We start from the raw sequence: 27,058 nt of genomic DNA on the forward strand, positions 1-27,058 counted from the left end.
CTTGATTTTGTAACGAGTATTAGCTGAATAGAACAAGTAAGGAACATGAATCATTTCAGACTTTAAAAGCTGGTTTTGTAAGTTATCTTGAGCATGTGGGCATAGTGTTACCTGTTTGTATTCTGAGTGCAGATGATCATGTATACATCTTTCCTTACTCAACAAAGGTCGCATTTTATCACTCACGCATTTTCGAATTCCTTCTGCGTGACTCCGTGTGCAGCGACTGTGGGAAAATGTAATGACGAGTGCTCAAGTCTAAACATGTTTACAGAAGCATCACGAGGCACGTGTACAGGAGGCGATGGTACTGAGTCAGGTTCTTTGACAAAATTGTGAAATCTCAGAAATGTTCTGAGTCAGAGCTGCAGGCTGATGTGCCGAGCGATCCAGCCTCTAGATGTCAGACTGAGTTTTAAAACCAAACCAGGCTGCCAGGCTCACTCCTGCTTCTTGTGGGTCTGATTTAGAATATGCCAGAAAGACTTCAGACTAATGTGTTCCACCTTGAAATCATCACGTTTGTAAACCATCTCGAACTCAGAGCATAAATTATCTTTTATTTTTATACTACGCTACCAAAAAAAAAACACAATTTAGAATGTGAAGAGGGAAAGATGGAATTAGTTTAGAGTTCAAGACAAAATCTGTCTCTGTTATGTATTTATTTAAAAGAAATGTTGTAATTTTTTCACACGCAGCTTTTTAGAAATTGGCTTTGAAGCTGTGGGCTTCAACTTGAGCTCTGGAAAACTTTCAGGCCACATGATGATATATCAGATCATTATTTCTCAGAGCACTCAGCCATGAAAATAGTTGCGAGATTCATACTTTGATTAATGTAATACATCTTAGCACCTGTAATTTTAAATACTGACTGCTTTAAATATATTCCTTTGCAAAAAGAGTTTTTCTCGTCTAGTTTGTGAAAATGGCTTCTGTGTCTTAAATTTTTGTCCTGATGTTATGTTGAAACAGAGCTGGAGTGAAGATAATAGAAAGGAGCAGATGATGCTCCTTGTGACCCTCCAAACCCCCAACACTCACACACAAACTGCTCTGAACAGTGATAGCTGCAGTGATTAAATTCCTGACCCTCGTTTCCCTTCAGATGGTGCGACATGATATTCCCACGTCATCATGCGCTGAAGGGGCAGCTCTCTCATGCCACAGGGCAGATTAGCGCTTTCTTCTTTGGACTCCATCAGCCGCAAATGTCGATCGAGGCAAACTCGAATTTTAACGAACCTAAACGAGAGTTTTCGATTTTCAGTTTTTGCAGAAGCTCTTTGGGGGGGGGGGGTTCACCTTTCTGCTCAGCTTTCCTCTCTGACGTGTCCCTGAGCTAACGTCAGCCTTGCTTGCAATCACCCACAAAGCCCTTATGCTGTCTGGGAAGAATGAAAAGGATTGACGTCTTTCTGGCCATCTGCCGCCTACCGATTCCTCTCCCATCCATCACTCTCCCCTGCCTCGCCCATCTCTAACTCTTCACTGAGAGGATTAAGTGTGTTGGTATCTCTGTCTTTGTCTCATTACAGCCTCGTGTGTAATGTGTGCATTCTGCTTATGTGTGTGTTGCAATCTTTCCACTCAGTAATATCTTTGTCTGCAGGATTTTTCCACCGTCTTTAGTCACCAAACACTGACGCGTGTCCCCCTTTGACTGCAAATCCTCCCACAGATTGCACAAGTTCCTTTAGCAGCAGAGGAAACACAAGAGAAGTGCAGTTACTTTAAATAAATCTCTAAGATTTTATTACATACAGTATACACACAATCTGGACCTGTGACTCTGCATTGAGACTCAAGGATGTAGGGAGGCAGTTCATGAAGCTCAATTTGAAATGAAAGGCAGTTCAGTGGGACAGAAGATGATATTTTACAGCAATTAACAAATTTAAATAATAAGTAAGAGTAAAATAACAAGTAAATTTAAACAAACAACAAAATTGAAACAGCTTCTGGCCTAAAATTCATCATTTCACACACCAGACCACAACAAAGAAAATACAAACCCTAGATAATATAGACAATATTAACATCAACGGTGACTGATGTCAGAGGGAATGAGGTAAAAGAGCACTGAGGATAAACACGTAAAGAGAACTGTATAAAAATACTGCCTGCCAGATGTAAAGTATCAGTTGGTATTTTTAAAGGACTAGTTCAACATTTTGAAAGATATTTGCTGTCTTAAATAGGAAGATCTATTTGTCTCGCGGCTTTCACGCACAAACTCATCGCGCATGATGAGTTTTCACGTGTAGCACAAAACAAGAAAAAAAATCTGCTTTAGTCTGGTTCTCACTTTGGTTTGAATTCGAGTGGCGCCTGGGCATACAGGAGGAAACCACATACCTTCTGTATTCTCATGCTGGCAAGTTATAGACTAATAAATGAAACGACTGAGATGCATTTTTATATTTCCACATTTACATTTGGTAACAGCTAGAAAAGCTTCATAGCTGCAGTCAGTTCACGTGTGAAAAACTCTACTTTCATTTCCGACAAGGTGACCCTGGAGCATCCGTTAGTTAAGTTGCAATAGGCTCAGACTGCAATGAGCATCTCGTTTTACTCCTTTGTTTCCTTTTCCCCAACCTCCCAGCCAGTCACGGCAGATGGCTTTCCTCCCTGAGTCTGGCACTGCTGGAGATTTCTTCCTGTCAGAAGAGAGTTTTTCCTTCCCACTGTCACCTGCTGCTTGTTCAAAGGGGATCATCTGATTCTGGAGTTTTTCGCTCCAAAATACGATAGGGTCTCAAACGTAGTCAACTCAAAGCACCTTGAGTTGACTACTGTTCTGATTTGGAACTATATCGATAAAGCAGAATTAAAACGAGTACTTTCTATCAGTATACTAAATATAAAGCTACAGTTTACCTGCTAGTTTTCTCAGCCAAAACACTAGTAGGAATCAGCTATCCTGGCTATCTCCAAAGTGAAGTAAATCCACCAGTACTGGTGACCACCTGCAATGCAGGGCTTTGAAAGGATCAAACTGTCACTCTAGTGAAAAATTTAACATCCAGCAAAAGTGCACATTTTAAATTCAGCTTTTAAACTTGTTAGAAAAAGACATCACCTGTTAATTAATGAGATTTAAAGGTGCTAGTAAATGTTTTATGACCTTGAAAGAGAACCAGGCCAGCCGTTTTCCACTGAAAGCTACCTGAAGTTCTACATATATTTACAGTTAATGATATTAGTCTTTAACTGTGAATACATTTTTCCTCACTGCAAATGTCCTCAAAATGTCAAACTTTTCTATTAAAAGTAAATTTTTTAAAACTTCCTTAAAGGGAAGCAAAGGGAATCTGAGCAAAATGAATTCCTGTTTGTGCGTTACAAGGCTGGTGAGAGCACCAGCAGACTTTTTTCATCAAGAGCAGACTCACATTCTCTGGCATCAGTTGAATTCTTGGACGTGTATGCGTTTGGGAACATTTTAGGTTTGGGTGGATTTCAGAAGAAAAATTATAAATCAAGACTGGAGTAGATAAGATAAGGAGGAAAAGAAACTCTTTCAGCATCCAACCACAGGGCAAAAGTCTCAGGCCTGGTTTTTAAGGGCCTTCTTGGGAATATTACACTGCATTGCCATCATGACATTTTAAGATCCGTGCATTGAAAAATTAGCAATGCAGCCCACTCTGTACCTCCACTGAAGAGTGAAGCTGAAAGTGGTTAAAACCTGTCGTAAAAGTGGAAACAAATCGACTGTGAAACACGCTGGTGGTGAAATCTGATCACGGCAGGTCGCACGGCGGGATGGTGTGCCTTCGATCGTAAGCAGTGTCATCGCTCTCCTCACCGTCGCTTACTTCGCCCAGAACCCTCTCCCTCTCCTCTTCCTCCTCAGTTTCACTCTCTCGCCTCAGTCGCTCCCGCTCCCTGTCTCTTTCTCTCTCTCGGTCTCTCTCTCTCTCTCTGTAGGAGCGCGGCAGCGTGGGAATCTGAGAGTGTGAAGAGACCGAAATGAGATCATGCAGCCTGCACTGACTGACCAACATACTTAAATTTAACATGCTAAATGTTAAAGGTCTTTCCCAGGATGATGTCATCATAGTCATATTATTAGGTTCAAGGCTTTGTGTTTATCTGCATCCAGAAATCTTTGATGCATTTTCAATATACATGATAAAGTGGGCATATTATATTAATTTCTCTGTAGTTTTATTTTTGGTTTTTTATACTCTATTAGAGTAGCTTTACATGATTTGCAGTTCAAAATACTCCTTAGTTATCTTAATGCATCCGAGGGTTTTAACAGCAGGTGAGTGGGGTTTCTGTGATGTCATACAGAGCTAAGAATTGGAAAAAAAAGCCTTTAGAGTAGTGTCAAGGCTAAGCTTTTGGTATATTTATACTGAACTGGTAAAATGACCCTATTAAAACATTAAAACATCAAACATTTGGTCAATTACAAGTTACAAAACTATAGACACATATTCGTAATATTCAACAAACTCTATGCTAAATAACAAGGATAACAAGAAGATTTAGATTTCTAATGTATGTACTAACTGCCATCTGTCTTTAAAGTATAAGGTAGAAAGTACGTACCTGATTGTCATGGCTGGGCAGGACACAATATCCCGGCTCTGTCCTGCGCAGGAGGCGTGGGGAATGAGTACGGAAAGGCCTGGGAGAGTGGGAACAGACGGAACGCGGAGAGGGAGAACTGATGGAGCGTGGTGACGGAGACCGGACAGAACGGGATGGCGAGTAAGTGATGGAGTGGGATTGGGAGAGTATGTGACTGTGGTGGTTTTGTTTGGGTGGGCGAGGGGAACGAGGAGGCAGCTCGGGCGGTTTGAGAGGGTCGACCATGTCCATCTCCGTGAGGATTGGCGGCGGAGGGACGAAATCGAGCTCCCCCTCTTGCGGGAGCGTTTGCATTTCGGCTGCATCAAGTTCGGTGAGCTCCGTCTTTGACAAGTGATCCACAATCCCGGCACCAAATGAGTCGCCAACGACATTGATGGAGGTACGCATTCGGTCACTGAGTGGACAAATGGCATCAGTGTCAGTGAGCGAAACGACGTCTTAGTGATACCAACATTTTCACAACCTCTTGCATACGTTAATTATAGCACCCTAACATGGATTGCAGAGCAGTGATTTGTTATTGCCTGCTCATCAGACACCTGACTCACAGCAGCCAGTCGACAGCGATCAGCAGACTGATGTCCTGGGTAGGCAGGCCGACAGCTGTCAGGATCAGTAGCATGGTTACCAGTCCAGCGCTAGGAATACTGGCGGCTCCAACACTGGCCAGTGTGGCGGTCATACTGGAGAGAAGAGATGGGAAAAAGGTATATTTCAATCATGCTTGCAGTAATGTGCTGTAGGCAGGCAGAAATAATCAAATCGTGATTTTAGTGACGATTCTGGCTTTTTCCCATTTTCACAGTTATGCTCATATGGCCTTTTCCAATCAGTCAATCAATCAAGTGCAACCCTTTCATCACTCCCTAATAGTTCAGCTTGAGTCAAGTGTCAGACATCCCTGTAACTACTGTGCTGCCCTAGGCCTCTTTTTGCCTTTTTTTCCTATCTGCATAAATCAAAGGACACACTGGGTGTCTTTAAATTCTGTGTCTAGTACTACCTAGTAATGCAGGTCTAAGCTAAAGCAAATTAAATAGCATGGCCTCCATCAGTTTTTCCAATAGATATCCTTTCTTTGATTACATAGCGGTTGTATCCGCTGAGTGATGTGGGCTGGCAACAGACATGACTTTTTTCATAGTTTTCTGAACACTCGCCAAAAATGGTAGACTGAAAAATGCAAAAGTGAACTAATTCCACATGCAAAAGGAGATGTGTGATGGAAAAAATATATGAAAAAATAATTAAACCCAACTGTAAAACCAGACCATTGTGCTCAAAAACCACTGAAACACCAGAAAAGGCTTAACCGAAACCACATTTAATATTGGAACTCACCAATTCATGCTTTCACTGCTGATTCAGCATGTTTAGTCAGTCATGTGGCAGCCAAAAGCACAATTAGCTTAAAGTTAAAGACTTTAAATTGTAGCGAGAGGTGAGTTTTAGTTTTACGTGTTTATAATATCACCATATAAAAAAAATCAAAAACCCTAATCTGTCTCCACCCACAAAGATTTACACATGGAGTGGTCCAGTATTCTGTTTCTCAACATCACACACCAACGAGTCTCGGATTTATGTGAGCTCATTTACGTGTATTTCATCAATGCAATGCTTGTATAAAGTACATGAGGATAGAAAGGACTCAATTCCTCTGTCCACAACAAAAGATGTTTCCTAAAGTAAAACTTTAAAGACTCTGAAAAATGCTGCTTGTCATGGCATGTCTGCAATTAGAGAATTATCAGTAACCACATGGGCCTGCAGGCCAGCCAGTTTGGATACAGCTCTAAACTGTGATATTTACTGCATGAAGCTATTCATCTGTTATTAGTTACATCTCAATTGTGTCTGACAAACTGCAGTGCCAATTATCACCACGCTGTGACTGGGAGATTAAGTGGGGCAGATTTATGTAGTACATATGGATTTTATTTCAGTTTCATCACACAAAAACCATACAGCATTTTCTTAAAATTCGATTTCGTGGTAAACAGCCGTTGATGAAAGACACACAATAAACAACTTCAAAGTGCTGAGCGTTATTTGTAACCCGCGGCCACAACAAGCAGAATCTGATCCAAGCAGACTGGATCCAATCCCCTGCTCAAACCTCAGAAATGGGAGATGAATATTTCTTTACTTCCTTCCATATTTATTTCTATACCTCGTAACATACTTGACGCAAGTTGTTTGAAAATGAACTAAAGCATGCAGACTGTACACTTCTGTAAATGCAGAAAAGAAAATGAATGAACGAGTTCAAATGTGTTTGTGTTGCTGGTTTCTCGATAAAGATGCACCGAGACATTTGATGAGTGAAATTATTTGTAATTTATCTGAATGTTGCCTAACACTAATCAGCTGGTATTTGTGCAGCCGTAAAAGCTACAGATGCAGATTGCTAAACAAGCTTTAGGTGTTAGCTGGAAACTTAGCGCTCCTCTTGTCCAGCTGCAGTCACTTCTGGTTCCAAAACATGTCCATCTTTTATATACAGTCAAGTCAAACGTCACTTTCCATTCATCTATGTTTGACGCAGGACGAGAGACTTCAGGATGAGTCAGAACATAATTGATATTTTTCCCTTTTTACTAATATTTGAATCAGAATGAACTTTGACACAAAAACCTTACAGCAGGACGGGCTGACACGGCATTCAGGGAATATTGTTTGTTAATATCCTTCTTAGGAAAAATAACAGAGAGCAGGACAAAAAAGGAACCTGTTCTGGTGCAATCAGGTGACAGAGACCGTGATGGAGGCTACTTACACTAATGTGCACAGCGGTTTATGTTTACATTCACACCCCCACAATTTCCTGTCCCATCCTGCTTTTGGCCACAGCATGTGAGTAAATTGTGCCAGGTGCTTTTTCCTCTGGCTAAACACATGACCTTCTACCACCTAGTTTACTCAGCTGATGGCGTAAACAACAACAAAAAGACAACAAACAGCTTGTCACAAGGGCCTCAAAGGTGCTCCAACATCCATGCTTAAGCATTATGAAGCGTTTCACGTCAATATCAGCACAAATTTAAATGTATATGTAGAATCAGAATATATGCATAAAGTTTTATTATTTATTTGCATCTCATGTTGCGTCAGTTCTGATTTTGTTGGTAACTAAAACATTCTGTGTGTTGAAATAATCAATGCAAATGTTTGTATACTGGACACTTTCTACAAAAGTCAGTCCATCCTCTTTATAAACTGCACGCCTAGCTAGCGTTGCAGGGTAGCTCAAGCTTCTCCCAGATGACACTGAGCGAGGGATGTTGGTTCCTGCAAAGGTCATCGGTTCATCACAGCGCTGCAAACCAGATAGACAAGACAACCATTCTTGCTCATATCCACACCCTGAGCCCATTCTGAGAGACCAATCAACCTAAAATGCAAGCCTTTGCACAGTGGAAGGAAGTTGGAGCACTCGGAGAAAACCCACGCAGGCACAGGGAAAACATGCAAACTCCACACGGGAAGGCCCCAGCTGACCTCGAGGTGCAGATCCAGAACTTTCTTGTGTGCAACTCCATTGCTAACCACTGTACCGCTGTGTGGACTGGTTAAGGTCCAGTGTATAGATATTAAAACCACTTTGGTTTGTTTTGTTTCTTTTATGAAAAATGTAAATAGAAGAAAAAGCAGTGCTTGGAATCTGAGTAGGTTAAGTAGAAGATAAATGTTTTTTGCTCTTGGTTTTGGAAACGAATAGCTGGCTGGCAAAGATGCTGTAAGGCATCTTCAGAAGCAGCCAAGTAAGGAAACTATTAAAGGCTTATAGTTGATGTGGGAGAAAGAGCAGCGGCGCCTCAACGGTGCCGCTTTCTGATAATGAAACCTGAGTCATGAGAGTCAAGTCACCGTGTGGTTTACCTGACAGTAACGATCTGCCCAGAGTCCAGGGTGATGTCATTCATTTGGGCAATAAAGATGGCGGCCACGGCTTCGTACAAGGCAGTGCCGTCCATGTTAATGGTGGCACCTATGGGAAGCACGAAGCGAGTCACACGCTTATCAATCTTCAGATTTTCCTCAAGGCAGCGAAAGGTGACCGGCAATGTCCCGGCGCTGAAAGAAGAAGGCCACACAAGAAGGCGAGTTAGAGGGAAAAAAGGTGCAGATGTACCCGGAGCAGGCGCAAAGTGTCTGCTGAGGGATATAAAATAGGCAGACAGGTGGTGAAAGGCATAAGTGCAGAGGTGAGGGCGAAGGGAAGAGACAACAATTAAAAAAGGCAGGAGAAATTTGAGTCGGCCGACAGCCTCGTCCTAACAGCTGGGGTAGGCCACTGTTTCAATCCTCCAACATGTGAATTAAAGGAATTTGATTCCCGGCCCCGCTGAGGTCGGGTCATAATATAATTAGAGAAAACGTTGATAGGATTACCCATATTCACTAAAGCCTCAGTAATGTGCCAAAATAACAGTTGGTTTCAGCAGCAATGCTGAATCCCAGGCAGGCTGGGCCAAGCCAAGCCGGGCAGGATACAGCGGGGCCAGTTTGGCTGGTGGCAACTAATCCGAAGGCTTAGATACTTACAACACAGAATCTGTCCGACATGGACTCGTCTATGATAGCCTGCGCTTTGGCTCTGCTGTCCTGATTTGTCAGTGTAGCTGCATAAATACAGATTTTTGCCTTCAGGCCTTTCAGATTTAACCCAAATAGCTGAAAGCGAGTAGCAGGCTACGCCGATCAATCACGGTAACTACAACAGCTGTCCAAGCAATACGTGTTGTAAAAGAAATATGTGACACACATGTGTGAACACATGCCCAAACAGACGACTTCCAAACATACATATGCACTTCCTGCAAGCTGTCATACCTGCTAGCAGTGCCCAAGGCTGTGATCCATGCCTGGAAGATCCCAGAGTAGAAAGCAAAGGGGCTTTTTCTGGTGATTGCAAAGAATATAGCGGGTAGGATCAAGCCCCCGTGGATCATCAGACCCACAATGACAGTCACCATGTACATGCCCAGCTGCCTGGCTACCACCTCCAGGTCCCCGATAGCTGCGATCTTTCCCGCAATCAGAGAGGCGATGCCGACAGGGGAGTACCTGGACGAAGACATCACAGCAGAAATTATTTGATTGGGACTGATTGTGGTTTATGTTCCATTAAATTCCATTTAGTATACACTATATATGTGTATGTACATGAATATTTCTTTCTGCTTTTTTAAACTGTCCAATAAGCAACAAAGCCATTTGAAGGCAGAAATTGTTTGATCTGATTGACTGAATTTAATCTATTAATTATGGATGAATTACAACAAAGGACAAGGTGTCCACAGGTCTTTTGAAGGCTACTCTTTCTACTTTACTATTCTTTAGAATAATATTTAAGATGTAATGGAAAATACAAACTTTATATATATAGTCAAGCACAAAAGTTCACACAAAAATAAAAAGACAAAAAATGGCTTTGTTTAGGAACACAAGTCCCAAACATTAAAAAAAATGTTTCACATGCAGTGTTATTGTCCTATTAAATATTTCTATGAACTGGCTTCAACCACTAAGAGTTATTGGTGGTTACCACCATAGCTGTTTGTCAGTGAACTCACCATGTCTGCATGTTACTGCCAGGATCACATTTCAGTATTTTAAGATGTTTTCTGACACAACAACCATTAAATAAGTCAATAATTAGCCTATAAGCGTCCTGTTGCCATTAACTATATTTACACATATAAAACACATTTAAAAGGGATAGCAGAACAATAAACAATGCCGCAGAAATGGTGGCACTGTGTTCTAGTAATCCATGTGGTGACATGACTATAAATTTTACAAAGCCTTTTATAAATTGATGTGAATTTAAGATATTTTAAGAATATTTAAGGAGCTGTAGCCACCCTGTTACTTTTTTTTAATGTCAGGCCAACGTTTTCGCCACCTCATAAATCTTTAGTCACTGTCAAAGAAGCACGTTTCTCTGCAAGGGGACAGGACACATGCTTGGATCTCTGGTTTCCAGCTCTGGAGAGCAGTTGTCCCCGTTCATGAATACAGACTGCAGTTATTGGGACACTTGAATTAAAGCGACTCCTTGTCCCATCATGAGACGGTGCATTCTCCCAGGTCAGCTGGCATCCAGTGACAGTTGTTTGGTGCGGTATGCCATGTATATGATTTGATAGATATGCCCCTTGTATGATGCGTGCTTTTTGTATACACTGGATTCTGTGTTTGGCTCGCACCATAAGCCCGTGAGTAATCTGTTTACACTGAGTGAGTGATACAGACAATGATACAGTTCCTTTGGTGTCCAGCTGCACATGTAGAGGAGGCTTAGAGGAGCTGCGAGACAAGCATCCTGCTGTTTCTCGTCCAACCGCCTACTCTACTCCTCCTTTCCTTTCCCATCCCCGCTCCGAGTACCGCTACACTTTCTCTGCGCCACTTGCCTGGGCTCTGTGAAGCCTCAAGACGTGCACTGCTCTCTGAAGGAATGCTCTCACACGCATCTTTTTACGTCCCTCCTGCCCGCATCTGCTTTCTGCTCTGCCACCAAGTAGCTCCTCTGTCATCGATGGATCCATTACATTCTGGAGATCTTCCACCGCGGCTCCCCTGGGAGCCCACAACGCTGTTCCGGGCCCCGGCTCCTGCTACTCCCCAGCATACCACAGACTCCAGCATGTCCCAGGGAAACCCTCTCCCTCTTTCCATCTGTCTGTGTCCTTCACTGACACACTTTCTCCCTCTTCCTCTTTGTTTTTTTTTCTATCTGACCTTGCTGCTTGTTCCCACAATTTGCCTCAAGCACACAGTCTTCGCCTTATCCATCACTGTCTCCGACCGTTGTATGCGGTACCGCCAAAATGTCAAACGTTGGCCACCAAGAGGAAAAACAGAGGCACGCACTTTTTAAACACAGACACAAATACGAATGAAGGAATACAAGACACCGACCACATGATCATGGACACCATCGTCATGATAATTTCATTGAGGATGTTGAAGAAGTCACACATGACCTTCCCACGCTCGCCCATCCGGCCCATGCAGATCCCAAAGGTGATGAAGAAGCCAATTAAACCTTGACGAAAACACAAAGCAAGCGAGTAAGTGGAAAAATGAGAACAAATAACCAAAAAGAGACCTGGAAAACGCAAGCGTCTCGCAATACGAACTCTGTTATCAACTCACCGAGGACGTTCATGCCCCATTTGTATTCCAGTTTTTTTCTGTTCACTAATATGGGCTCAGTTTGGTTTGGTGCTGCGACCGGCACCTTTTTCAGCACCGTCTGAACCTGAAGGAAACACGGGGCGACATTCAGATTATTCTGTGGTTTGTGCTGGGGTGCTTAGATTTTGTAACTCCCATTGTGTGTGAACAAACAAAGTTTTGGCAGCGGCACGACGTGCTCTGATTTCTGTTTAAAGAAAAGGCAAAAGAGAAACATAAATACAACAAAGGGAAAGAAAAAGGAGACGAAAAGGCTGAAAGGGGGAGGACAATTCCCTGCTGCTAAAGCGGTGACTTGAATTTACTGGATTCCTGATGAATATGAACAAAGACGCAGTTTAAAATAAAGATGCAGACAGAAATAAAGCTCTCGGTTCACCAGCAGATGCCTTACTGCACTAAATAAGTATGTGGCTTTGCAGCTGTAAAGAGATTAGCGGTAGCTGCAGGACGGCTGACCATCGCCCAGTCAAACACAGATAACTACTTCTAATCATTCAGACGAACACGCATGACAGAAAAAACAGGATTGGACAGAAGAAGGCAACTGCAGCATCATGAAAACACAAGCCGCTTCCTGAATTGTCCCTCTTCGACGGCACCATTAGCACTAACTCACAATACATTACAAAGAATGGAAAAAAGCAACCCTAGATCTATTTTATAAATGACTTGATGAATTGCAATGGCACTGATTTATCTTCTTTTAGTATGTAAGACGTGTTTTCAGTGGTTCAGTTGATAAGCTCTATATTAGTATTTGTTTTAAACTAGATTATTACACTCTGGGCCCTGGGTGGGCAACAAACTGTCCCAGAACTGTTGTGGAGATCTGCACCAATGATCTGAACTCATTTCTGTTTAATATTAATTTAATTTTATAAGTTTATTACTGCAGCAATCCACACCAGTCCCAGTTTTTCATGTTGCCCCTTTAGAAAATGAGTTGCCCACCCCTGCTGGGGTTGGGTTTGGCTTTGACTCCTGTGATCTTTCTGTGTGGAGTTTGCATACTCTCCCCACACCTGCGTGAGGTCTCCCGTGAGTACCCTGGCTTCCTCCAACAGTCCAAAGAGTTGCGTGGCCTCTTAGCCTCTTTCTAGCCAAATGAAGCCTTTGAATCAGTCCAGACAACATATGTAAAAATTGTTACGTATGAAGTTTGGAGAACAGCTGACCTCTCTGGAGAACCATAAGTTTTTAAGAACTCTGTCCGAGTCCTTCATTCTCTCAAACTGCTCAGTAATCCCTTTTCCAGAAAAGCTCACCTCCTCAAATGTGGCCTGGGGCACAAGCAAGACTTTCCAATATGATACACTTTGGATAATAATTATTAGCAATAATAATTGTTGACAATCGCTGACAAAACAATCACAATTCAGGATCCAAGTGGTAGCTGTTTTGGAAACTTAAATCTGTAGTTTGCAATGGTTTTTCTAGTAAACTATTAACATGAAGCACATGAAGCACATGAAGCACATGAAACAATGTCTGTGAACATTCATTCAAATTAAAGAGGAAATTTATCTTGAAAAACAAAAATACAATTTTAATAAACTTCAGATATTATTTATTTACCAATTTTTTTCTCTATTCAGTGTAGTTTGATTATCATCACCTTAAAGCTGAATGATGAAAATTTCATATAAGGAAAGTAGAGCCTTACCAAAAGCTTTGATGCTGAAAGTCCCAGCAAAGCAATACTGGGGAACACTCGCGTTTTATTAAAAGGAAACGTATTAGTCAAGAATCTTTCTTTGCTATGTTTATATTAACATTTTCAGTTTGCGTGAAAGCTTATGGTTCAAGATGAGCCAAGATAATGAAGCAGTAGATGGTTAATGTGGAGGGTACCTGCTGGAAGCAGGCTTGCACCAGGTTTTCTGGGAAGAGGTTTCGAATCAGGTCAAGGAAAGCGTCCAGACTGCTGACTTCCTGGTTTTTCGTGGATGTGGATGATGAGTTGCCTCCCCTCAGTTTAGGGTTCCCTGGGTGGATCCCCAACACCAGGATGACCCCGAGGACGGCAGCGATTACAGTGGTGGACATGTAGTACACCATGGCTCGGCTACCCATCCTTCCACTGGAGCGCGCGTCTAGACCAGCAAGCCCTACAAGAGACAGACAACAGATTTAAAACAACGTGTGTCCAAGTCCACAGAGTCAATAACAGCGTCTATACCTCGAAGCTCGAGTTTCCCAGTACTTTAAACTGCAAACACTTCCTGTAGAGTGTTTAAAGTTTGATACATGTTTTTTGGATAAACCGCTGGCTTTTTAGTTTTTAGCTTTTCACATGCTAATTCATGAATCAACTCAGGTGGCTCTAGCTGGCTAGCTACCTGCTAGGTTTTCTAATTTCAGTCACTAAACTGGTTGTGAGTTTGATGATTTCTGGAGTATTTTTATCCAATTACATGAGAAATATTAGAGCATACATAACTGATATTATACGTCTGTTTTCCTCCTTAATTCGAGCATTTAAATTGCATGTTACTTACTTAAATCCTTAACTCGTGCAGGAGCTGTTCAGCCATGGAAACCCATACCGTGAAGCTCCCAGCATACAGATTTTGTGCTGATGTTAATGCTGGACGAGGTTTGGAACGCTGCAGATATTAAGACTTTTGCACTTGTTGACCCTGTTTCTGTTACTTTATAGGTCTGCGGCGTCATGACTGAGCTGCTGTGATTACTGAATGTTTTCACTTGCAATAATACCACTTATAGATGCTTGTGGAATATCTACGATGCAAGAAATTTCACAAACCAACTTGTTGCAAAGGTGGAATCCTGTTTAAGGAGAACAAGCAGATTCAGGGAGCTTTTTAGAAAAAACTATATTTTCACAAGTGTTTGCAAAGGCAGACTGCATGGGTAGCTCCTTGATTTTATACACCTGTGACGATGGGACTGAAAACACTTGAATTCAAAAATTAATGCAGCATTGCTTTTGCCTTGGAGGCTGGATGCTGGAGCTATCAGTCCTGAATTCACTGTGTTCCAGTAGCAAAGTCAGAAAAGCTATGAAATACTGGATTTCTTTTTGCTTCTTAGCAAGGTAGAGTCATTCATATATCACTAGCAATGCAGTGGAATGGTTCTTTATTTTTTTGTGCTTATAAACATGCAGCATATTCACAAATAGAGTCTAGCTGAAGAGATTGCAATTAATTTCCAAAGGGTCCACCTTCAAAACTGGGACTCTTTTAAGGAGAGATTTTACGGCAGATTTTAAGCAGAACTGGGCACTTCTTATTGTAGATTGCAGATTTTTATTAACTGTGACCTATTTATCAACACAACAGTGGCAGTGCAGTGGCAGAGTACGAGTTTTACAGTTTCATTAATATTTACATGGGCTGCCACCAAGTCAAGGTTGGTGGGGTTGTTTTCTGATTTGGAAGTCCGACTTGAGGGGAATGTTCCAGTTGAAAAATCCAACTAGGAAATTCCAATTTCCAGCTTCAGATGGAACACACCATAAGAGGAGTGGCTCAATACTTTTACCTACATTGTGTATGTTTGTGTGACGCTCCCATACAGTCTTAGATGCACCTTCCTAACCAAACTTGGTAGAGTTAATTTGCTTGAGTTAGCTTATAACAGAAATCCACCCTTTTGTCCAAATATGGTAACTTCTGACTAATAAGTACACGTAGTCCTGTAGACTACATGTACATGCAATAGTCCATTAGTTCTACTAATGTCAGAATTTAAATTTTTCTACAGTTAACATATTAACATGTTTAGTTTAGTTTATTATGGTTAAAGTTCAGGAGTATGAGGTTGTAGTTGGTTAGTAATCACTGGGGACAATGAGTGTGCCCTAAATTATGCACACACTGGACAATCATCCGATACAGTGTTAACACAGTATTGGTTACTTTTTAACTTATTAACACCAGCATGATGCTGTCTTTAGCAGCCACACCTGTGATAAGGCTGGAGATGATAAGAGGCAGGATGAGCATCTTCAGCATCCTCATAAGGATTTCTCCAGGAAAGGAAACCATTGTGAGGGCGGCGCTGTCTGTCACCTGCATGTACCGCAGCATCATCCCAAAAACGGCTCCCATGACGACGCCTGAGGAGCGGAAAAAAAATAAGCTAATTACAGAGTTTTGTTTTTGTGCAGCAGTTGTTTAGCCAATCATGTCTGCATTCATTTCCCAAACCATTAAAAAGGCATACTATGTTTCCATGCCTCAAAAAGTCCCATAATAGCACAGGCTATTGTTTTAGTTTCCAGACAAGTCGAAACGCATGCCTAAACACTACCTTATGTGCACATTTAAAAATCTAATGAATATTGTTTTAAAAAATGAGTTCCAAATGTCACAAATATGTAAAACTCAGTAGTAATATTAACCGTGTCAGAAATCACCCTCAGTTTATAACCTTTCGGCGGACTCATTAGCCTTTTTTGTGAGGGCCCCTAACACTGTGTTTAACGTTGGAGATGCAAGAGATCGCTGACTGATGAGAGCCATCTACTGAAATGTAAACAAGTTCATATCAAGGTTTAAATCTATGTGACAAATTGCAGACAAAAATAACACACTCCTTGACTCTGCAGGCTTTTTTTGACAAAACACACAGCTGTGGAGAAACATACCAAAGTGTTTACAGTGGCAGAGCAAAGACAACAACAAGCCTAAGACATCTCATGGGAAAATGATCTCGGAGTATTTACATCAAGGTTTGCGTGTGGTAATTTTTGCTGCAGCATAAATTGGTCCTTTTCTTTTTTTTAACAATAAAACTAACCTCAGTTGTAATTCTAGTCATTCAGTAAAACATGTGGGAATTTGGAGTGTTAAACTATGTGCATAAAAGCAAAACAAAGGCTTGTTTTGCTCCAGTATTTCTTCAACTTGTGCCCTCATCATGGCATCGCCCGAGTGCTTCTTTTCATATGTACCCATAACCGTGAGTCCCAGCAGCAGGCTGTGTGTGTTGCGGCTACAATGGCCAGCATCTTTATACGCAATCTCTGTGTTGTCATCTCGCTGGTTTTCTTTCTCCTTCTCGTTGTTTGCGTTGGACTGGTTGGCTGTCGGCTGGTTTGTCATCCTGTCTGTGAGGACAGTGGAAAAGGTGGGTTTTAGTGCTGAATGACGACGTGCTTTGGAAAGCAAACTGCAGCATCTCATAGCAGTGCTGATTAGCTTAGACTATAAATGTTTAACATAGCAAGGGACTAGCAAGGCTTCACACTTTACCGCTGGGGGTGGTCGGGCCTATTTTTCAAAGGGGATTAGTGAAAACCAGAAGCACCTAAGGCTCACACAACAGGAATGTCCTGTGAGGATTTGGTTTAGGTTCCAAATGGAGGTAAATGCGCATAACTGAAGGCAATCCAAACACAGCAGGCAAGGCCTAAACAGGACATGAAGAAACAACTCAAGAGATGTAATCTGTTCATCATCCTTTAAATGGAAAATGATGAAACTGCCAGACTCCAAATACAGCACAATATGGAGGTGATAGAAGATAGAGGAACAGATTTAGCTGATTAGTGAGGTAAAGTGAGGTAAAGAATGACCCCCTAGAAGCAATAGGATGTGAACCCTGGATGTGTTACACGCTCTGAATGAAGCCCTGTGTACAGTGAAAGCATTTGTTCAGGTGTTTTTGATGTTTATCACCTACATTTCTCTTAAAACAGAAAGATAAGTCAAATTCATCTATAACTTTGCTTAATGTGCACCATCTTTTCTGATGGATTTATTAAACTGAAAAAATTCTGTACAAAATAATACACAACTAATAATTCAATTTAATTCAATTCAGTTTTATTTATATAACACCAAATCACAACAACAGTCGCCTCAAGGTGCTTTATATTGTAACTCAACAATAATACAGGGAAAACAGAGAAAACTCTAATAATCATATCCCACCCCTTAAGCAAGCAAAAACTCCTTTTTAACAGGAAGAAACCCCCGGCAGAACCAGGCTGAAGGATGGGCAGCCATCTGCCGTGACCGGTTAGGGGTTATTCAGTTATATAGAATATTATCACGTGACACTTGGAACACTGGTGCTTTGAGACCAGCAAATAAAACAAGAAAGTTGAATCGTATCAGTTATCTGGACTTCCTAGTAACACCGAAGTCCCGAAGTGCTGTCTGTTGCCCAAGAAGTTAAGATAGCTGACTAACCAATACATTTCCAGACTGATCAAATATTTTTCTGGATAAATGAAAGTTTACCTGCTGATGTTGCTACAAAGATAGCAGGAGGATCATTAATGTTCTGAGGCCTGTCTTCATAAGTGATACAACTCTCCTAACCCTATATTTTAGAGAAAGATAACACAGATCTTTTGGGAAAAAGTCTCAATACTTTTAGCTGTGTGTCAGTTAAAATGATTACTTGCTTTTTCTTCTTGATTAAGGGTTAGGGGTTGTCAAAGATGATGACTCACAACTCAGAGGGTCAATATTAATGCTCTGGGCACCATTTGATATCTGAGTGAAAATTAATGGCAATACATCAAATACTTGTTGAGTTACTTCATAGAAAGCTGCCACGGTCAGGAGCCTGCTAAATGAAAAGTCTAGGGATTAACAGAGTCCTTCAAAGACTGTGAATGTCTGCATCCATCCAATAGATATTTAACCTGGACCGAAGTGCAGGAATGATGTCAGCATTACCACATGGACAGCATTACTGAAAAGAGTAATTTGATAATAATGAAATCCAAGTGTGCTGTCTCTATAAATCCAAATCACACCTACAATAATTCAAATCTATCTATCTATCTATCTATCTATCTATCTATCTATATATAGATATCTATATCTATATATAGATATATATAGATATAGATATAGATATAGGTATATATCTATCTATATCTATATATATATACAGACTATATATATATATATATACAATGAGTCATGGAGGAAGAATGTGTTTGCTGTCAAATAACACGACGCGTTTCCAGTCTACCAAGAAAATTTCAGAGACCCCACCGCTACCATCTCTCAACATTAATTGTACATAAACACATCTGGAGAGCAGCGCGGTCGTGCCAAATCCCTGTCACAAGTATGAGCGTCACATTTACAAACAGTCTGACTCAATGAGAGTCTGACTCAATGAGATAGCTGCAATCACACATCATTATAATCCATCAATTTGAGCAGATGGCATACAGTCGTATACATTAACCAAAAGAACAATACACAAGGGAGGATGTGTAAAAAGATACCTACTGCTTTATGTGTGCACTTCCACGCTCTCACCTCCTGCTCCCTCTGGCCATATCTCTGCCCCTTTCTAGTCTGTGACTGTGTCCAATCCAAGCACCAATTTGGATTTCCAGAGTTATCCCAAATTGGTGCGTACCAGGGCCGGAGAACGCCCAGCCAAGTTTCAATTGCAGAGATATAATCCTCGGTGAATGGAGTACCGAGGAGAGGAGGGGGAGGGTGTAGCATGAACATTGTTTGGTAATGTCAGCTGACCACATGCAATTTGCTTGCGTATGCGAATGAGAATAAGAGAAAGACGTCTCTCACCTTTTCATCAGTGTTTACGACAACTGTCCGCTCCTTGTGTGGATTTAAATGACCACAGTAGGCGGAAAAAATTGAGCCCAAAAAAGTGAACGTTTCAAACTGAGATGTGACCAGCCTACAAAAGGGGCTACTGCGAAGAAAATGAATGAGTAAAGTTTACTTTTTAAACAGACAACAAGAAAAACCAAAAACCCTGCTGAATGTGAAAAAGACTAATACTATGAGAATAACAATATCTCTCATCCTCTCCTTTCCTGATAAGAGACCTTGAAAAAACTAATCAACAGCATGTATCCTGAGATGAGAGCGGCAGTGATGAGTGTAAGCTGCAAAGACATCCTCAAGGACCTGATGCGGTGCTGCAAATCTGTCTTCCTTCCCCAACAGAGAGATTTCCTGCTCCAGGAAATGTCAGCGCTGCCTCAAGACAAAATGTATCTGGCCTCTAGGAAGCAACTCTTGTTGGGCTGACCTGCTGCTTTTCAACAGAGGAAAACTGAGATCATTTACAGTTTGGGAAGATTAAATTTGACTCCTTAACTTTCTAAAGTCTTGCCTGAAAAGCCCTAAACAGAATACAGAGCAAAGGCCATGCACCACATGGAATTTCTGTTACATCACGAATAAAATGCAAGAATTCAAGTCAGTGAATTCAGTTTGGTCAGCCAGCTTACAGTAAATCCAGGATTTCAGAGCAACATGACACAGGTATTACCAGTCTGCCAGGTAGGCTGCAGACACGGGCGCATATTCCTTTGAAGAGAGAACAACTTTAAATCTTTGCAAGAGCTCTGGAAACACATGTTAGTGATAAGTGCTGAAACACAGCGGAAGAGGAACTTCAAAGCGAGTGAAGCCAGAGCAGAAATAAAAAAATAAAAGAAGCACTAAACCCTGCTGGTACAGTAGTGATAGCATTGCTGTTTACATGCCCTCTTTGCGAAATACAGACACCAGACAGAAAGCCTCCCACAGTGACTTTCAGAGTAATGGCGACTGGATAAACATGAGTTCCCTCAACGTAAACACTGCGGTCATCCATCTGATGTGTGATGATGACCTGTGCAGCGCGTGACAACCATCACAATCGGTCTTCACATGCGGTCATGCACTTACGACACATCTTCTTAATCGTCATGGCTTCCAGGGCGACGGGTCACCACGCCAGAATGAGTTAATCTCCCCAAAGAGCGAGCTCTGATTACTGTAAATGAGCCCAAGCAGCTGTAGATAAAAAGGTGCGCGTACAGCTCGAGAGAACTACCTCAGTTTCTGTCGCAGGCTCGTCAACCCCCCTCCTCATTTCCACCCATAGTCTTCCACATAAATAATCCGACCGTTCGATCACAGACGTTGATCCAAGAGATCAAACAGATGCAGCTCTAACTCCCCGAGCTTAACGTTCACCGCGCACAAGTTTTTTGATTTCTTCTAAAAATCAGCATACAAACATGGCTGCCACTAGATATACACAACAAAAATGTACATTTTAAAATCTGAAGTGAGCAACAAAGGACCGTGAATAATCGATTTGGCCATTTGACATGATAAAGTTGTTGTAGTCACGCAAACTATTGTTGTAAAGTGAACTTCTCTTGGTTTTTAAGTGAGTAAATGTGAGAATGTCACCTTCGCTTCTACGCAACTTTGATATATAAACTGTAGGAGAGGCTCAACTTTTTAATGCAACGAACATGAACTATAAGAGAACTTCTGCATCCAGATGGGATCACTGTGTGACGGCATGTAAACCGATCAAAGGTACGCGTCTCCCGCTAAATCACCTGATTCACTGGTGCTTTCTACACAGACTAAATTCCCATCAATAATTATTTTGTTCTTTCAATCAAGGTTCGCATTCAAATTGACAAACATTCGCATTCAAATAGTGTATCCACGTAAAGATTTTCCGTGTGTGGATGTTACAAATATACGCTGTATTTTATTTTAAGGAACCATCTGTGCGTGCATGTGTGTGTATGTGTGTGTAACTCCGGGTGTGTACGGGTGTGTCAGAGGATTATGTCCAATGGTTGATTGTTTGGTGTGAGCCTTGCAAACGGATCGAGATATAATCCCCATCCCGCCCCTCCACCACCCTTGTTCAGCAGAGGGAGATGAGGATGGCCACAGCAGCAAACACAATAAACTACACAACACACAACTGCCATCGCATATCTAATAAATGAAAAGATCTGGGTGTGTTATCCTGTTAGCACCATTATGCAATATCACAAAAATGAATGTGTTGTACTGTTGTAGCTGGCGAATGTTTTTGGGGTTTTTTGCATTAATCAGTGATCGTCTGGTCAGTTACATGACAGAAAATCAACCAAATAACATGAAGTCTTCCTGCTACATAAATGGAAAAAAACAGCAAAGTCACAGATTTGAGAAGATGACATCATCTTACAATCTGTCTCTCACTTAAAATGACTATAAAGGTTCAAATTTGTTTTAAGCTCATAAATAATTAACTCATCATTTATCCTCTGGGTCTAATTAGTCATCAGGACAAATGGAAACTGCTGATTACTTTTCAACATTCCTAAACATACATTTTAGCTCAAAGTTTCAAAGACCTTTTCAAATCTTCTTTCTCCTTTGAGTTTACGACCATGATGGCGTTCCACGACAGAAAATCACCAGAGCTGTATTAAAAATACACTCAGCATTTTTCTTTTAAGTTGGGTCACATTTATTTGAGCATAAAATACATTTTTGTTCATTAAACAGACGGAAAAAATAGGAAAATGCACAGAAATATCTGAGTAATGTCTTAACTATATAAACTTTGAGACTGTTTCAATTGACTACAATTTAATTTGTTATAGCACCAGTTTATAACAACTGTAGTCTTTTATGTTGAAAGGTTCAAAGATGAGACACACTCCCTTGAACAACACTTGGCAATGCTGTCGAGGAAGGCTGCCCTCTTAATAGTAAGAAACTTGAGGCAGAACCAGATTCGGCCATCTGCAAAAGGCCAATTTTGAGCCTTAAAAACCTTGAAAGTCGTTTAACAAAACATCAGGTGGTCATTTGTATTGCAAAGATCTCATTTTACCTTGCAAAACATGAACTGAGCTGTAATTCACATTTGATTGCTGCTTTCAAACATTAACCCTGGTGGGATAAGATTGCCTGCTTCTGCTGCTAACACATAATTGTAAAGCTGCACAATAACAGTTACACTCAAAGACAAGAGATAACGCGCACATGCTGCACCGCAAAAACGCCGTAACGGCCTTCTCTCCCTACAGGCACCCATATTCTAGATATCAGCGATGACAGATACACAGCACGAGTGTCCGTGCACTTCAAAGCAGAGCGCTGCCAAACTCCTTCAACATATGCACAACTGCCTTCAAACACATGCCTGGTGTATGAGTTTACCAGATCGCAAAAGCAGCGGGGTTACAGTCAGTGAAGGTCAGTGTCGACCACATCAGGTCTGTACACACACACACACGTGAGCGCACATGAGTCTAGATGCTGCCTCTTGACTGTTTGACTGAATAACAGGAAACTTTTGATACTAGATAATCAGATTCAGCACCGAATTTGGATTTGATGAATGCTGTCTAATCCAATGGCTTCTAGTGCACAAAGATATCTCACTTGCATTTCCTGTCAGTTCACACAAGTTGAAGATCACCAGTAGAATGAAATTAGGCATGTCAGGAGCAGGCTCTGGATAATATTTCAGAAGTGTCCTGAGGTTAATTCAAAGGAAGTCAAGGATGTGACGAGCTGACATCAACAACTAACACTTTATGCCTCAGGCCTATCTGTTGGACAGCGTTACATATACAATAACAAGAAGAAAATCCCAACGTCTCAGAAGATACAAACAATAAATGTGGCAGCGTTATTTTGCTAAGATGTGAGAATAGGTAGAGTGAAAATGAGAGAAAAGACTTGAGTTCTTGTGTGTGTGGTGTTGTCTGCATGTGCGTGTGCGAACACATGTCAACACACAGACACGCACCCCCTCCCCTCCTCTCTCACGGACGATAATCTGAGTGCATTAATCTGTTGTTTGAACTCCTTAAGCACAGACTGTCTATCACATCTGCTCTCTTCACCCCAGTAAAGCTCTGCAGTTTATAAACTCCCTTTTTCTCCTCTCGCTCTCCTTCCTTCTCCTGTCTTTTCCTTTTTTGATCTGTCGCCGCAATTTCTCTATCGCCTCCAGCAGGACTACATTTAACACAGCTCATTCCCTTCATACAGTAAATCCATCTTCTCATTTGGCCACCAGACCTTTTTGGAAACTTCTTATTCCAGCTTTGATCCCTCTCTGATCCCTCTCTGATCTTTCTTCCTCTTACTCACATCTGATAAAACATGACGGGGCCCACATGTTGAAAAACTGAAAAATCACCCAAACCAATGTCTTTAATGAAATAAAAACCCAAAACATTCACAATCTTTGCACAAAAAAAGATGAAACAAACCATTAATGTGTCTGGAATTAAACACTGAACAGTCACAAATGATGCAAATTTAGCGCATGTGCGCGAGGCGTGAATGATTGGAGAGGAGAATATAAAAAAATGACAACAAGGAGACGGACGAGCTTACCTGCTGTCTGTCGCTGTCTCCCTTCCGACAAGAGCGAGGCATCGGGAGAGACACGCAGAGCAGGGACGTGGAGATGATGAAGACGAAGAGGGGATGGGAGGCGAAGTCACAGTCTTTGCGTCATCTGAGGAAATTTGCAGATTAATACAACAGCTTGATGCTCTGAGCCCCTCTCCTCCCCCACCTCACCCCACTGCATCTCACCCTCACTCCCATCTCCTCCCCTCCCTCCTTTCTCTCAGCCTTCATGACTGTATCTATCACAAGCCTCTTTTATATCACTTTGGTTACACTTTTGGGGAATGCACGGGACAGGCGAGAATTACCAGTGACAACGATCACACGGAAGGTGGAAGATAGATGCGGGAAGCAACTTTAAAATGATTATGGAAATTCTGCAAGGTAGGAGTTTGGGGAGTTTGGGGGGGGCATCATTATCCTCCCTTCCACAGGAGGGTGCTATGACTCTTCACTGAATGGAAGAAACCTGCTCAGCAGCTTCCCCCTGAGGCATACATTGACAGATATCAGTGTCAGTCGGTGAGGCCTCAAAGTGCATGGGGGCTCAAGGGTGGAGCTGCTACATACTGCACATACAAGGGTCAGGCTTTTTCCATGAACCGTGACACTTTATCAATACACGGAGTTAGAAATAAAGTGATAAAGACGATGAGAAGTTTCAGGTTTGTCATTCCAGAGCGCCGCGTCGTAAAGACTGGAGGCCCGAGGCTTTATGGGGAGGGGTGGAAGGGGGGGGTGATTTATGAGTGTAGCATCTCAACTGTCATACATGATGTTGTATAACAGACTTTAAAAAGGAAGCATTCTTCGGTATAGTACGAAACCCGCACAGCCGTTTCCTTGCTGGCTTGGCAGACAGACGAAAACTAGAGTAAAATAAAATTACCTCAAAACTATAGCACTAATATAAAGGTGATTTTATAAATTGATGCACATTCAGTTACCTTCTGTGGTATCTCTAAAAGAGTCGCTCATTACAAACAAACAAACAAAAACTACCAAAATAAAAAAACAGAAATTCTGATCTGGAATCTGGACTGCCGAGCAGATGTCACTTGTTGCTGAGTCCATTCTAATTTTAGCTTAAGGATACACAAAAACACATTCAGCAAATATTTAGGTCAGTAAGATATTCTTTAGAGTTGAACTTTAAGTGTCAATTTAAGCAAATACGAGAAGAATATTAATATAAGAACAAGACTGTACAGATGCTTTATATTACAATGTCACTTTATCCAAAAGCTAAACAAACATAACATTTGTTTTTATTCCACAAATTGCACGAAAACGATGGATGCAACCACCGTGACGTCATGGTTTCCCGACTATGTATTTGAAACCTCAGCATTAGCGTTTTAGTGAGAAGCGACCCAGAGAGCAGAACAGAGGGTGGAGTGCAAAGTTATCAGTTAACACTAAAAAGCTTTGGCTAGCAAGCAGCATGCATGAGCTGCACAGGTGCAATCTGCTAATTAGTGACAGACTAATAACATATTCGAATTTCACTCACCACAATTGGAGCACAAGATTCTCAGACAGGCTACACTGCACAGCATTTGTAGTATAATTCTGTTAACAAATGTCTAAAAGCCAAAGAGAGACATTTGACTGGTTGGATTTAGGGAACTGAATTAGTGCAGGTAAGGTTAATCAATGTTAATCAAAGCAGCCACATCCATACATCTACACCTTACGAGAGAAACTATAACCAGAGATCAAACAGTGTTTGCAACACACTGTTGCAAACACTGTTTTAATGCTTCAAAGCTGAACATCTTAATGTGGACATCTGTGAGAACTGGCTCGCTAATGGAGTCAACCTCAATTGCTTTTTAGACAAATTGCATTGGCTTCATTTTTCTGCCTCACAGGTTTCCACTTTTCATGTAGAGTATTTGTTATCTTTCCTTTATAAGGGCATAACTTTGATTATTACACAAATTATACATTAACAAACACTAGTTTCTACTCATAACAACACCACAGTTATAAGCCAGATCTTAGTGCATTGTATACTGTATTCTTAAAGTCTTGGCATCTACTGAGTTTGATTTTTTTTATCCGGTGCCAGCAACAACAAATTTACACTCCCACACATGAAACTGTGCAACCGACAAGAATTTCAAACATACCCTTCCATGCACACCCACCACTCACACACAGTCCCACAGGAGGACAGATGGAGAGGGGCAGAATGGGAACAGGGGCTTGTACAACTGGGCCGGTGTTTCCATTGTGCAGTAGGTGAGCCGTAAGTCTATCCTCTACTAATTGCCAGACCAGTTCAAACACAAAGTCTGCCACTGAAATCCAATCCTACGGGTGTTGTACAGTGAGTAAAGTTTACAATGTGTAACATTTTTCCCCCGTTGGCAAAAAATAGGGCACATGGAAGAGGAGGTGAGGGGATGGAGAGGAACGGCGAGGGCAAAGAAGGGGGGAAACCAAGGAAGATGTGGACTGTGCCGGCGTCGGCGACACGGAGGATGTAACTGTAAATAGATCACTCACTATTTAGGCTGCATGTCTAATCTAGGGGATCCAGACTGAATGAAAGTGTAGCCGCTGTAGGTGGACTGGGTCCTGTAACGGGACACTGAGGAGGCACCGATAAGGAGACGAGGAGGAGTGACTGAGAGGTGATCCGCGGGAGAGAGGGGGGTGCTGTAAGGGGAGAGGTGACAGCGATGCAGATGATGTAAACAAGACGTGCAGAGTGTGTGCATGCGTTGCGTGAAGCCGTTTCGTAAACTGACAACGACCCAGCTACATCGCACATCACACAAAATCCAAACTGAGAGAGACGTGGAACGAGGCAGACTGCTAGGCAATGCAACACAGCGCCAGTCTGCATTTTGCACCCATTTGAACCTGTTTCTAATTAGGCATTAAACTGAATTACCAAACCCCGTTCTCCTAATGAGGGCTTTGGAGCTTTGATGCTCATATTCCCTCTCCCTCCCAAACTGTTTTCCCGAAGGTGAACATTCCATACGCTAATTTCAGTTTCATGCAGGAAAGACTTGTAGCCGCATGTGCTGTTTGTTTGTCAGAGCGGCAGTGTATCGGTATGGGCGTGTGCGTGTGTGCGT

General features: G+C 41.7%; 1 protein-coding gene across 3 annotated transcripts; it reads right to left on the reverse strand.

Annotated features, from left to right (window-relative positions):
• Positions 1 to 1,731: 1,731 nt before the first annotated feature.
• slc1a9 (solute carrier family 1 member 9) lies at positions 1,732 to 25,105 on the reverse strand. Of its 3 annotated transcripts, none has more exons than XM_040043161.1 (11): positions 23,946 to 25,105; positions 16,748 to 16,903; positions 15,758 to 15,910; positions 13,678 to 13,934; positions 11,782 to 11,887; positions 11,545 to 11,671; positions 9,451 to 9,684; positions 8,497 to 8,691; positions 5,163 to 5,297; positions 4,570 to 5,008; positions 3,753 to 3,959 (listed from the first exon to the last, which is right to left on the reverse strand). In XM_040043161.1, exons 2-11 carry the CDS (start codon positions 16,896 to 16,898, stop codon positions 3,753 to 3,755), a joined length of 2,004 nt encoding a protein of 667 aa, XP_039899095.1. In that variant the 5' UTR covers positions 16,899 to 16,903; positions 23,946 to 25,105. The 3 variants fall into 3 exon arrangements, with proteins under 3 accessions (XP_039899086.1, XP_039899095.1, XP_039899101.1); XM_040043167.1 differs by lacking the exon at positions 23,946 to 25,105 and adding an exon at positions 19,053 to 23,935; XM_040043152.1 differs by lacking the exon at positions 23,946 to 25,105 and having other exon boundaries at positions 1,732 to 3,959; positions 16,748 to 17,643.
• Positions 25,106 to 27,058: the final 1,953 nt, after the last annotated feature.

Source organism: Simochromis diagramma, unplaced genomic scaffold (assembly GCF_900408965.1).
Source record: "Simochromis diagramma unplaced genomic scaffold, fSimDia1.1 OVJJ01000321.1, whole genome shotgun sequence".
NCBI lineage: Eukaryota > Metazoa > Chordata > Actinopteri > Cichliformes > Cichlidae > Simochromis > Simochromis diagramma.